At 43.8% G+C, this 14,051-nt stretch overlaps 1 protein-coding gene across 1 annotated transcript in view; it reads right to left on the minus strand.

The window, feature by feature from the left end:
- The window catches only part of LOC145402168 (uncharacterized), a 92,524-nt gene that overhangs the window by 37,475 nt on the left and 40,998 nt on the right, over positions 1-14,051 (minus strand). Inside the window, 6 exon segments of the mRNA XM_080274284.1 lie at positions 260-379; positions 1,225-1,356; positions 1,668-1,823; positions 2,521-2,831; positions 4,625-4,761; positions 5,070-5,290. Coding sequence (XP_080130410.1) covers positions 260-379; positions 1,225-1,356; positions 1,668-1,823; positions 2,521-2,831; positions 4,625-4,761; positions 5,070-5,290 — 1,077 coding nt within the window.

A 14,051-nucleotide genomic window follows, 5' to 3' on the forward strand; every position in this document is an offset into this window, starting at 1 on the left:
TAAAAATATAAAGTCATGTGGCAAGACTAAGAAAAAAGTAAAAAATTATACAATCATCATGTAGGGATAATGCTTGTGAATACCAATTATGCTTTCTGGACCCTACCTCTTCCCATCCAAAGGTAGGAAAAATGGGTAAGAAGGATAATGATGATGATGATGATGATGATGATGATGATAATGATTGATGATGATGATGATGATGATGATGATGACAACGATGAAAATGATGCCAACGATGTTGATACGACATATTTACCTCCAGCAGCAATGAGATGAGGTCAGTATCCCCCACAGCAGCTGCAGCATGGAGAGGTGTGGCCAGTGTGTCTCTCTTTGCATCAACATCAGCCCCAGCTGCCAACAACCGCTTGGTTACCTACATTGTAAAAAAAATAATAATAATTTTAAAAAATCATCCATCCATCCATCATCGAATCTTACGTTGCCCCATGAGGAATGTAGGAGCCCGGGGCTAAGCAAGTTGGTCCTGACATTTAACATGAGAGTATTAAAAGGGTGGAAAAAAATGAGGTGAAAATCTAAGAGATGGGGGGAGGCAAACTGGGTTGGGCCTGTATGGGTTTCTTCTGGGGGTGGTTGGGGTTTATTGCTCATGTGATGTCATTCAGAGGCAAGTGAGGTTGTTTAACATTACCTTAAATGTCAAGACTTAGTAGCCTAACACTGGGCTGTTGCACCCCAGTTTATATGGGGCAAAATGATACAAGATGATGATGATGATAATGTAAAACTAGAACAGGTCACACTCCTAAAATACAATACTGTACCGTACTGTATTATTCCCTTCATAGAATATTGTCTGGTTATCAAAGTAATGTGTCAAAGCACTACTGTAAGTCACTTTTTCACTGATACAGTACGCAAAAAATCTTCTATAGGCAGAAAAATGTGCCAGGCTCCTTCCACCTTATGAGTATCAGCTGTCAGAAGACAGTTGGAAGCAAGAAGTGAAATGTTTGGTGAACATCTGACCATAATTGTACATCTATCTGTGAACTATAATGCATGTGCTGGAGAGGGAAACTTTCATGCATTTGCACTGATATAACTTGCTTGCTTATAAATGTCCCTCAATTCCCTCCCTGTTCCCCTAAAGGAGGATTGTGGACAGAAGGAGAAGGGTAAATTCAGCCTGCAGTTCACAGGGTACATGTTCAGATGAGCCTGGGGCCATAAGAACAACAACTCTAAAGCACACACCTCAGAGTGGCCTTTGTTTACAGCAAGGTGGAGAGCTGTCTGGCTTTCACTGTCCCGTTCACCCACAAGTCGCTCCACCGTCGAATTACCACCAAAAGTATTCCCAGATGACAGTAGTAACTCCACAATTTTCTGTTAGAACACAAATTAGTATAACTCTGACATCATTTTCTGACTACATAATGCTATGAATAACACATAACTCACACTATGATTCCAGCACTGTTAACACACACACACACACACACACACACACACACACACACACACACACACACACACACACACACACACACACACACACACACACACAAAATCAATCAATCAACCAACCAACCAATCAATCAATAGTTTTTATTATATTATCACAAAAAACAGTACTGCAGATGAAAACAGGCTGCTGACAATGATAATCCACAAGCTTAAGCTCCATTTCCACCCACCAGATGTCCCTCCATACAGGCTCGGTGAAGTGCTGTTTGCTCAGACTCATCCTTGGAGAAGAGGTTGGCCCCTGCTTGGATGAGGCGACTGCAGATGTCAGCGTACCCATATGTTGCTGCCATGAAGAGTGGTGTCATCTGCAGCTTGTCTCGGGCCTGGAAACATGAAAAAACTGTAATCATCACTAACATAATTTTCCACTGTTAAATTGGGTGACTAGGAGCAAGGAAAAACGCAGGATAAAAGAAGAGTAGTATTAGTATTAACAGTGTGTCCACAGAAACTAAAGTACACAATGAAAATCCATACTACAGTATGTACAGCTGGTTGTTTACTACAACAGAGTGGATGAAAGATTATAATATTATCCTCTCTCATCACTCCCTGTGTGGAAGTGAATAAGGCCATCAGTTCTGCTAAATACTCTGAAAGTAACAAAGGACACCTTGTGACTCTGAAAATATAAAAAGTAAAGGAACCTTTCTAATACAACGTACTCTGAAAGACCCCCAAAATAAAGAACTTAAGTTTATGTGCTTCTGTTACTGTTCCAGGTTATTTTCTGTTAGAATAGCACTGGCACTATGTTCCAGGTTATTTTCTGTTAGAATAGCACTGGCACTATCATTGTTTATGATACTGTACCAACTGATGCTACTGCTGCTATATGACATTATATAGTACCAACACTGTTTTATGCTAATGATACTAACTGGTGCCATTTCACTGATGGTTTCAACACTGTTTTCAGTCGGTTATATGATCTGATTGTATTGCAGGTCTTAGATGTTATCTCTCTGATTGTACTAACACATTGTTTTTGCTACTACTACTATCTGAAGCTACTCATACCTCAGGCATGATTTGTGGACATTTGAGCAGGTCCCTGGCAGCTGGATCATTGCCTCTCATGGCAGCATAATGCAAGGGAGTCTGGTCATAAATGTCCCGAGCATTGACATCAGCCCCACACTCCACCAAGATACGAATAACAGATGTTTCAGAGATGCTGCCGATCCCAAACCCAGGCTTCTCGCCTGATGTGACAGACAAGTTGTTGGCATCTGTTGGGAAGTACAGTACATGCATACCAATTACTGTACTGTAATTGTGAGGTTTTGATGGTCAATATCTGTATTCATCTCTGTTCATGTCTACACTAGCTTTCATAAGTGGATGTCATTTATGATGGTACTATAGTATACTGTACCTAATTACTGGTACCTATAAAACACAAAGTATACAGAAACCACACATAGCACAGAATCTCAGACCTGCCATTCTCTGTGATTCTGGATTAAAAAAAAAAAATCTGCTTGTGCTATATACAGATAGCAGAACCACTCGTACAGCAAAACAATGGTACTTTTATGAAGTGCAAAACAACATACAGAAATAAGTACAAGAATCTTGATGATTGGTATTTCAAATCTGATGTCTGCAGTTGATGCTGTACTTCACACTGTTGGTGAGTAAATTCTTTGCTAAATGACTGTAGAGTGGTGATGCTTGAAAGGTGATTTAAATAAAAATACTGTACAGTGATGGCTGTTGAGAGAGAATGGGACTCACTGTGTTACTCGTATGTTCTGGTGCATGAAGGACATGAACTGGTGGATGATTTAATGTACTTTGGAAGAAAGTGTCAAAACAGAGCAAAAAGCAACTAGTGTAACTCCAGGAAGAAAAATGGCTGGTGCCATGACTGCTTTGATACAGAACAGGAAACTGAAAAGAGAGGCTGCAAGTGGATAATATGATTATGAGCTTGTGCCCTCATGAAACTTAATGCTGATAGGTATTATAGTCAATGAGTGAGAGCAGCAGAAATGGGACTAATAAGGAATATAAGTGGGTTGTGTAAGATGAACGTGATAAGAAATATAAAGATTTGTAGATGTGGAGTAATGATGTCTACTGATCAAATGTTAAGTGAGAGTGTGCTCACAGAATGAATATGAATGGCAAGGTGAACTGTGTGTGAATATAAATTAGTTTGAGAGAGAGGATGGATGGATGGCCAATATGTGATAAGATATGGTAAGAGCAATGTGTTGTTATTGTTATTGTTCAGGGTTAATCTGAAATATGAACTTGGTAGATTACAGGCTAAAGTTGCCCTTCTGCAATCCACCATCCTCTTTTCAGAAGATAGGGAAAGGCATTTCAATAGCTAACCAGGCATTTGATCCACACAATTACACTGGTACCACCACATGAAGGTATCCCTCTCCAGCACTAAGTTAAACTGTTAAAAAGTGAAGTATGGCCAAAAAAAAAAAAAAAAAAAAAAAAAAAAGGACAAAGGATAGAAATGGATGGATTAAGTATTTGTATGTATGGAGATGCACACCATTGGGGTTGCATCTTTTTTTAATTTGGCAGGTGTTGTGACAGATGTTTAATAAAATGAAGCTCATATTGTAGAAAGTTATTGCTTGTGGGGTGGAGGTACAAATTTTAAAGACTAAACTAGTGAGTGAATGGATGCTATTCCAACTGAACTGGCCTTGCCATGGTTTTCTACTTTTTTTTTTTTTTCTGTTTTTGGATCATACTTTATTGGTGGGAAACAAGGTTGGAGTGATGACGGTGATCATGTCAATTATACTGTAATGTGCTGTAGATGACTGTACAGTATATTAGTACTGCACATATATACACTACTGACCTGGTAATCCCATATGCTAACTGAGCACTGAGTTTGCATTACCACTCACAACTAATATAAGAATAATACCAAGATATGACAGATCAGCAGGACTGTTCTGTAACTAAAAAAAGGTTCCTTAGCACTCATCTAAAATTCTATATAAAATGCATTACTGTATATACTATCTTCATCTCTAACAATTGTTTCACACAATGCAATCTTAGTTTAGCAGTTCAATGTGTAAGGAGTGAAAATGTACATTACTGGTAAAGATGTACTATACCCTGTAAAGCTTTCACTTACTGCTCTCCTCTTCACTCTTGTTATTCTCTTCATTTTCATCCTCCTCTCCTATCCCCTCTTCCCCATCCTCTTCCTCATCGGGGATAATGCGTGGGGACGTGGACAGCTTGCGGCTGAGTCTGAGCTGCTTACGGTAACTGGGGGGAAAAACAATGTTAATACAGAAATATCTTATACTATATCTTTAACCCATAACTGTTCAAACACCTATCTATCTGTCTACACATCTATCTAATTGTCTACCTATACAATATACCTATAGCCAAATGCCTTAATTCAGTAAGGAGTGGTTGTCATTCTGTTCTCTGCCATCAGGCTGTCCTTTTACCTTTGGTAAGAGAGAAAATACCATTATTTTTTTCAAAGGAGACCCTTGCCTAACAAAGGGTACAATGAATAAAGTTAAATAAATAAATACATAAATAAATAACTGCTACCAACCCACCGTGCAGCATAGTGTAGTGGTGTCAGCCTGTCTTGGCCTTGAATGTTGACCTGAGCACCTGCATGGATGAGTGTCTTGACTATGTCTGCATGTGCATATCTGGCCGCATAGTGGAGTGGTGCCAGTTTGTCACCATCTAGCTTGTTTATCCTGCGTCGACTTTGTTCTCCAAGGCGAGACAGTGCTTGTTGCAAAAGGTCACTGTTGCCATCACGTGCAAGCTGTGCATATAAAAATGCAAATACTATAATTAATAAAGACATTCAATTTCTGTACAAGAAAACTATGTACAGAGAATGCAATTAAACAGAGTAGGGAGCTTTTGAGTTTCCTGCATGTCGGTCAACTATTTTGCCTGTAACTGCTCCCAACACATGCTTTATAAAAGCAAGATATATTATCAGATTAACTGTTGTAATACTGTTCTGGAAGTAATGAAGCATTGTGGTTTTGACGTGGATGTGTTTGACGGTCTTAAGAGATGTGTTCTGAGATAGTTTGGCAATGTGGAGATCATGGAGAATGAGAGACTGATTAGATGTGTGTATCACAGCACAGTGCAGGGGAAGAGGAGGAGGGGGAGACCAAAGATGAGAAGGAGGGATGAAATGGAAAAATATATGCAAGAGGTGTTGAGAGAGAGCAATCAACTGACACATGACAGGGTGAGAAGCAGTGATTTGTTTGTGGTCTCCTCTTAAGGGATTAAGGTGTCTGGCAATAGATAGATAGTACTGGCAGCCCTACACTTGTGTGTGATAAAGAAGAAACATCTTGAATTCCTCAAGTTAGAGGCAGATATACTGGCAACCCCAAGCTCATTTGAAGGTGAATCCAGCGAACTACAGGCTGAAGTTACCTTTCTCCTGCAATCAATCCTCCTCCTTTGAGGGGACATGGAGGGGGTTGCCTTAAATCTGTGGTGGGAGCCACCCAGTCATATCAGTGTCACCCAATAAAAACATTCAGCTGGTTAAGGGTAAACAAAAGGTAAATTACCATATGAAAGACATTACCTGTCCATCACACACCATAGTTCCACTCTTATGGTTAATCCCTTCCTCGCTACCATTCTGTCTGTGTCTGTCTGTCTGTCTCTCCACTCCCTTTTTCCCCTCCCTATCTCTCTTCGCTTTTTTTTTTTTTTTTTTCCTATCTCTCATTACACCTCTCTCTCTCTCTCTTTCGCCCGCGCGTACACTGACAAGGGGGGGGGGGACTACTCTAGATTGGACTTCGGGATAGCACTGTTCGGAGGAACCCAGAACTTATAGTCTTTGTTAGGGGAAGGTATTTACGGACACTTTTTGGTGTAATCCCGCTGGTTCACTCTGTCACTGGATCACTACAGGGAAGGGGAAGTCACTATTCTTGCCCGAGTTTCTGGGGCGATATCACTTTGTCACTGTAAGGTGTAGGTCCCCACTCTGGTCACGGTGCAGGGAGACCCTCTTGCCTGGGGTCTCGACCTGTTGTAGGTCCTCCTCTGGTCACGGTGCAGGGAGACCCTCTTGCCTGGGGTCTCGACCTGTTGTAGGCCCTCCTCTGGTCACTGTGAAGGGAGGCCTATCTGTGTTGGCCCTAGGGACTGGGGCCAAACAGGTGTAGCAGACGGGCCTGACGTCGTAGGGTCTGCGGCAGGGGGAGGTCGGCGTTGACGGGTTGCCGGGCTCGCCTAGGGGTCCGAGGACTGCGGAAGTCTACCGGGGGACGCGCCGTCAGGTGTGGGCTGCGGCCTCGTCTCCCGCTGGTACCTGGGGAAGACAAAAATTTCCCGGGGGTAGGAGGTAGGTCCCGACTGGGGCCAGGCCTCTGTTCTGGTGACACTTTAGGGGTAACTCCCCCGGGTGGTGCCCGGCTACTCCTGCAGGAGTTAGCTGGCTCTAGAGGACACGCGGAGGCCGTGGTCTCTCTTACACTTATGGAGGGTAGCACAGAGGAGACTCTCTCTCCTGTCTATAATTGCCGTGGCACCAGGTTGATCGGTCCTGGGACCCACTTGTGGCGGTGTGTGAGGGTCTCTTACCGTTAGAGTGGCTAGGGGCATGAGCCCCGTACAATCCACTATTGGGCTCTCTTCCCTCGTCAAAGGACCTCCTGTCCTGATAGTGGCAGAGGGCATTACGCCCTCGTGGCTCACTGTGGCAGAGGAGACAAGCCCCTCGTGGCTCACCTGGGTTACTGCGGCAGAGGAAGGGACTTCCTCGTGGCTCGCGGTGGCAGTAGGTGGAAACACCCCGTGGCTCACCTAGGGACCTCCTGTCCCGTTGGGGTGAAGTTGTGGTCGTCACCTCAAGACTACGAGGGACTGACGTATCAGTCCCACCCCACTGCTGTCGAGGGTTAACCCGCCGTATAACTTGTTGCGGGTCTGGGCTCACCTGGTGTTGAGGTAGTTGCGGGGAGAAGGGGCCCAGGTCAGAGGTGGTCGGATGACCCTCTTGTCCCGGGTCACTAACCTGACCGTTATCTCCTCCTCGGGTGGTGGGGTGGTGGTGGCCCGGTGGTGGTGTGGGGGGTGGCGGGGCGGAAGGTCCGGTCGCGGGCATTTTAATTACGTTGGTCTGGTTAGCTGTGGTTAAATTATACTGTAGATTCCTACTGTTTTGACACGGGATACACTGACGCGTCCAGAATAAATTAGAAGTAGTAGAAAAAAAAAACAATTGTACAAATGACGAATGAATTTAACAAATAAATATCAGTATGAGGAAGAAAGACAATATTAAGGATTAAAAAGGGAGATAGAAAAAAATAAAAAAAAGGAGAAAATTTAGGAAAATGGAAAACGCTTAAGAAAACAGCCATCAGTATGATTGTGGATGGGTCTCCAACAACAACGTGGTAAGTCGGAGAGATCGGAAAACGTTGCCACGGACGACCCGGCCGCTTCCTTTAATATCTCAAAGTAGGTATATTTTGTCTTTTTCCAATCAAGTCTTCGTCACAATGAAACAGTTAACAATCTGTGTTGCTTATGTACCAAATTTATTTGCCTTGAGATCGTCAGTTTGTTATAATATAGGTGGAATCGCCGCACGCGTTTGGTAAAGAATTAAACAAAATTACAGTATATATTAATTGCAATTTACAATCAAATTCAGATATAATACATGTTAAGTAAAAATTACTTTGATTTTCATGCCAGTTTTCTGTATAATGTCGGAAACTGATACCCAAAAAACTGACTATTATCGCACGTATTGGTAAGGTTAGCCATAGATATACAGTATATATACATAGATGTCGCACGAGGAGGCAAGCATGCGTCAGCTTGGCCGCCATGTTTGAAAGGTCCAGTGTTCGCCGCTTGCTATGGTCTGCACCACAATTGTACCACCTTTATCTTCTTTGAAGTGCCACAGTGTTACACTGACAAGCGAACAGTTGGTACCAGACAACAGGGAAAAACTTTTCATGGATAAGGATATGCAATTTGTACTATAAAATCAATATAAACGTCATATAGCCCTGCACTGCTCAGACTGACGTATGCAGACGTGCAGTACTGTACTTCCACACAGTATAGTTGTAATATAAACAGACTAGTTAGTGTGAATGTTAGCTGACCTTATAACGTTTGACAGTATCACAATGCATTAAATTCTATTTCATTGTGGTAAACAGCGTACAGTACTCAGATGCTCATGTACTGAACCATGTAAATGTAGGTATACATAATTGTTGGGTAAAGGTCAAGAATGCCACGCCACCTCACTTTCGTTTTTTCTTGCAATTTTTTTGTGGGGAAGGCACTGTGTACATTTTATGCAAGCAAAATTAGAGTATGATGAATATGTTAGAAATGTGTTTACTCCAGGAAAGCAATATTGGGTCACAGTAGTGTATTTTCTGGTGAAATGACCACCCTAACACAACCTAACCATATATGAACCAAATAATCTCAGGCTCAGCATTTCCATATATATATATATATATATATATATATATATATATATATATATATATATATATATATATATATATACACACCCTGTTGGAGCCCAGTGTCCACAATACTGGACAGAACTGGGAATTTTCAAACCTTAATAAATTAGGGAACCCCCGGGTAGGGACCTATGAGCTTCGCGACTATGAACCGATAGGCGGAGGGCCGTACGCTGAGGACCCTCCCTGAACAGCGCCTCGCCTAGCAGCTCTGGGATCCAATGGGGAGATATATATATATATATATATATATATATATATATATATATATATATATATATATATATATGGGTAGATACATGACACCACAGATATATCTACAGTACAGTATGTATGACACAGTGATAAAGGAGTTCACACCCATGTCTTATAGTGGCTCATAAGCAACTTAATTCCAGCAAGATGTAATTCATATAAATTTAATATAAACATGTTGAAACCTAGAGCGTCTTATTATATATATTATAGTAAAAGCAGATGATCAGTATGGTATAGTTGTGTGCATACATCCATTACAGTGCCTTAAATCTGTGGTAGGAGAAAAAAATAGATATAAATATACAGTAGGCGTATATCAAGTATTTATTCCATTATACCTACTGTATATATTTGATATTTTACATTAATAAAAGGTATAACCAATATTTTTACTATGGTGACATAGTTTACGTGTGTTCACAGTCATTCTTTTATTTCTTTATCAAATTCCATTTCACTTGTTTCAATTAATATATTTTAAACGATGGTAATATGAATTCAACTTCATGCATGTGTTAGGTTTGTCATGAGTCATTATATTGCAGCCAATTAGATTTCAGCAATAAATTAACCGAAGTTAGCTCAGAAGTGCGTGTTGCATGTTTTTAATGTTGATTGCTCTGGAGGTGTTGTGGCAAACACGAACGAAGTAAGAGAAAGTGCATTTTTATGATCTTTAAAATTAGCCGTCACACAAGGAAATCCATGCAATTTTAAGAAAGTTATGGCTAGAAAACGGCAATTGCACCCCGGGCCCATAAACTGCCATTGTTTATTTCCAGTCCGACGACCTTGCCAATATGGCGGCGCCATTGACGTACTGTACATCGGGCCTATGTGGCAAAGCGCGACGCCGCATCTATGTAAAATAACTAGGAGGTCAACTAGGTAGCCTAGACCAGTTTATTGGGGATGAGTTAGGTTTATTTAGATTAGGTTTGATTGGGACAAACGTATTAAAGTTAGGTGACACCATAACATAACAATTCAGGTCTAGTAATTAAAATGAGATAGGAGAGATAGGAGTTATCATTAAATGAAGCTGGGTTTGGTCAGGCTGAAGAGTGTTAGACTAGGTTAGGTCGGGTTAGGTTTAGACAAGTGCTTAAGTTAGGCACAACAGTGCCGTAACCCCATCAACTTAGAGGCTCCCTAAGGTGCACTTATCGTGCAATCAGACCGGAAAAAATCTACGGTGTCAGTATGTTTCACTATCAAAATTACGATAAAATTACCGTGATGTAATATCTAGAACCTGGATATTTAATCTATTTGAAATGCGTGGTTTTGACCGCATCGATTCTCCGGAATATTCCGGAGAATACCGCAGTCTCCCCGACATCAAGGCGGACCAGGAGCAGTGGAGTCTGCCCTCAAGAATGCCGACACCCCCACTCGGACCCCCCGGGGTAGCCGCCGCCAGCCACCACCACTCCGGGCAACAGCTGCGTACGTCAGCCCGGGCCGTGCGCCCTGGTGACACTCAACCACCACGCCGCCGCCACCGTAGGCAAAAGACACTACCTTCGTGTGGCGGAATCACCGAGTTAGCTAGGAGTGGAGTCAGAAACTGTACTCCAGACAGCACCCCTAAGGTAGAGACGATCTATGGTCGCTCTAATAGTGGCAAGGTAGAGACGATCTATGGTCGCTCTAATAGTGGCAAGGTAGAGACGATCAACGGTCGCTCCCTCCACAACCAGGTAGAGACGATCAATGGTCGCTCCCATAAAAAAAAAGACAGAGACGATCTATGGTCGCTCACAACAAAATCAGGTAGAGACGATCAATGGTCGCTCCCTGAAAGCTAAGGTAGAGACGATCAACGGTCGCTCCCTCAGCACACTGGTAGAGACGATCAATGGTCGCTCCCATAAAAAAAAGACAGAGACGATCTATGGTCGCTCACAACAAAATCAGGTAGAGACGATCAATGGTCGCTCCCTGAAAGCTCGGGTAGAGACGATCAACGGTCGCTCCCTCAGCACACCGGTAGAGACGATCAATGGTCGCTCCCACAACAAAAAAGATAGAGACGATCTATGGTCGCTCACACAAAAATCAGGAAGAGACGATCAATGGTCGCTCCCTGAAAGCTCAGGTAGAGACGATCCACGGTCGCTCCCTCAGCACCCCGGTGGAGACGATCGATGGTCGCTCCCAGGGTATAGTGAGGAGGAAAGACCTCCCTGTCTCCCCTGGCCTCTGTTCCCTGTGCGAGGCCCTTGAGAAGACCCACCTGTCGGGCCCCCGTGACAGCCGCTGCCGCAGTCCTTCCCTGCCGGCGCCCCTGCCCATAGGAGACCGCAGTCCGTCGCCTCTTCCGGCCCGCCCCAGGACACCCGGGCGAGACCTCACCACGCCCCCGCAACGCCGGGACCTGACCCAGAGGTTCCTAGCCCTCTTCGGCCCCAGTCCGGAGCCCAGTCCGGAAGCCCCCGGACGTGAGAGGACGCCCTAGTGAGTCGCCCCGTGCCCTCCCGGCTCGCCCTACCCTGGCGACGCCCTCAGTCCGACCGGATCATCACTGAGGTAACCGTGTTTCTCTCCACGAGAGATACGAGGATCCTGCAATTGTGAAGTAGGTTAAGTGTGACTCCTTTTCTCTTAGAATAAGACTAGTGCAGTGATTTCATGTAATTTCCATTGGGGTAACCCAGGACATAATGCTACATTAACGGGCGAGAATATGGATAGAGACCCCAAGTGAAGATACGTGCGAGTGTCATCCCGAGTTTACTAAGGACTTCTCTCTAGAGCCCAAAGAAAGGATAATACATTATTGGAGTGCTATTGGTTAAACTCTGAGTAATACAGTGGAATAGAATTTACGAGGGTTCCGACTTTGTTACGCGTTGGGAAGTGCGAGTCTACATAACCTACCCGGGAGACGTGTAGTATATAAGTTGTGCTGACGGAAATCTAGTGTTACCAAAACTACGAGGACCGCGAGTGATAACTGTACTCCCCTGTTCCGCACGCTATCCCTAAAAACCCTCCCCACTCCTCACCCCCGCTCTTAAAGTCCAAATAAGAACCAGAGTTAATTATCAAAGAATTCTTGCCAATAGAAAACACCTAAACTCCCTTGTTAATATCGGGCCTTATTAAATTTTATCATAACTTCTCCCTCGCCGTTCTAAGTCACTCTCCGTGTCTCCTTACCTCCCCCTCCCCTTCCTGGTAAATCACGAACCCCCCCCCTCTCTCCCCTCACGCGGTCCGCGCGCACGGGTATTTACTGTACTCCTATTACTAAGATTTGTTGTATTGTCATTAATTCTTGCCAATAGAAAACACCTAAACTCCCTTGTTAATATCGGGCCTCATTAAATATTATCATAACTTCCTCGCCGTTCTAAGTCACTCTCCGTGTCTCCTTACCTCCCCCTCCCCTTCCCGGTAAATCACGAACCCCCCCCCTCTCTCCCCTCACGCGGTCCGCGCGCACGGGTATTTACTGTACTCCTATTACTAAGATTTGTTGTATTGTCATTAATATCTAGGAAGCTAGTATCCTGCGAGATACACAATATTTTAGATAAGGTTTTGTATTGCTCTATATTGTGATGTAATGTCTACTGAAATGTCTTGTGTCTAACTGAAATAATATACGTGTATGGTGTTGCCGAAAGTTTTTATGTCCTGCCTCTCTTCATTGCACTAGCTCTGGTCTCGAAAGAGGACCCCGCTCAGTGTTGAGTTGATTTGGAACGAGAAGTCGGGCCAAATTCTACTCAGCATTACACTGGTGGCCAGCGGTGGTTCTAGATCCGAGCGTAGAAGAGAGGTAAATAGGAAATATTTGGAAAAATGGCAACTAAACCGCACGTCCAGTTATCCAAGTTTGACCCTGACCAGTATGACATACATACATATCTTGCAATAGTTAAACCCTTATTGGACATTGGCTTCGATAATGACCAACAAAAAATTGCAGTCACACTTCCACTACTGGGTAAAGCCGCAGCTAACATTGCGCCAAAAATTGTCCCAGAACTCACCTGGCAGAACTTTACCAAGTTCGCAGTCCAAGCCATCACCCCATCATTAGGGAAAGTGGTGGCTATATCCAAATTGGATAGCTTTACTTATGACGGGGATTTAGATAATACCTTGTTACAGGCAAGACGCCTGGTTACTGCTGCCTACCCGGAGGCAGATGAAGAAACCCGGGATCAACACACATTTAATACTCTGCTCAGAGTACTCCCAAGTGTTGTAAGACAACACTTCACTATCCATGATCCAACAGGAGACATGGATAAAGATATCAGTTTAATGAGGCGCCTTTTAGCCGTCCATGCCACCCCTCAACGCATCGGCGAAATAAATCAATTCCCCGTTGACCTCATCACCATCAACCCGTGGGAATTTTCTCCGTGCTACCACGGATGTCCGATCCACGACATCCGTGAGCAGCTAGAAGCTGCCCAGTGCAGCCAAATGACACGAGGGCGCTTACAAACCTCCCCACCTTACGCAAATTCCCCTAAGCCACAGGGGAAGAAAAAACAAAAAGCGCCCCCCTGCCCCCGCATCCCACCGTAATGGCGGGGGCTACCTCACCTCTCCCCCAGTCTACGACAGGGGAGAACGTTATCTTTCCTTTTCCCCCCCTCTCACTATCTCTTCTGTTCTACCTTCCCCTATTCCTGCCCCTAGTTCTAACCTTCCCACCCCACACACCACTATACTCCCGCAACACAAAACCGGCCTCCCTCTTCACAGGCCTTCTAGGACCCTCTCCACATCTTCCCCTAACCTACTTCCTAA

This window comes from Coenobita brevimanus, chromosome 57 (assembly GCF_032717465.1).
Source record: "Coenobita brevimanus isolate Jiangsu-jjx chromosome 57, ASM3271746v2, whole genome shotgun sequence".
In the NCBI taxonomy this organism is placed as follows: Eukaryota; Metazoa; Arthropoda; class Malacostraca; order Decapoda; family Coenobitidae; genus Coenobita; species Coenobita brevimanus.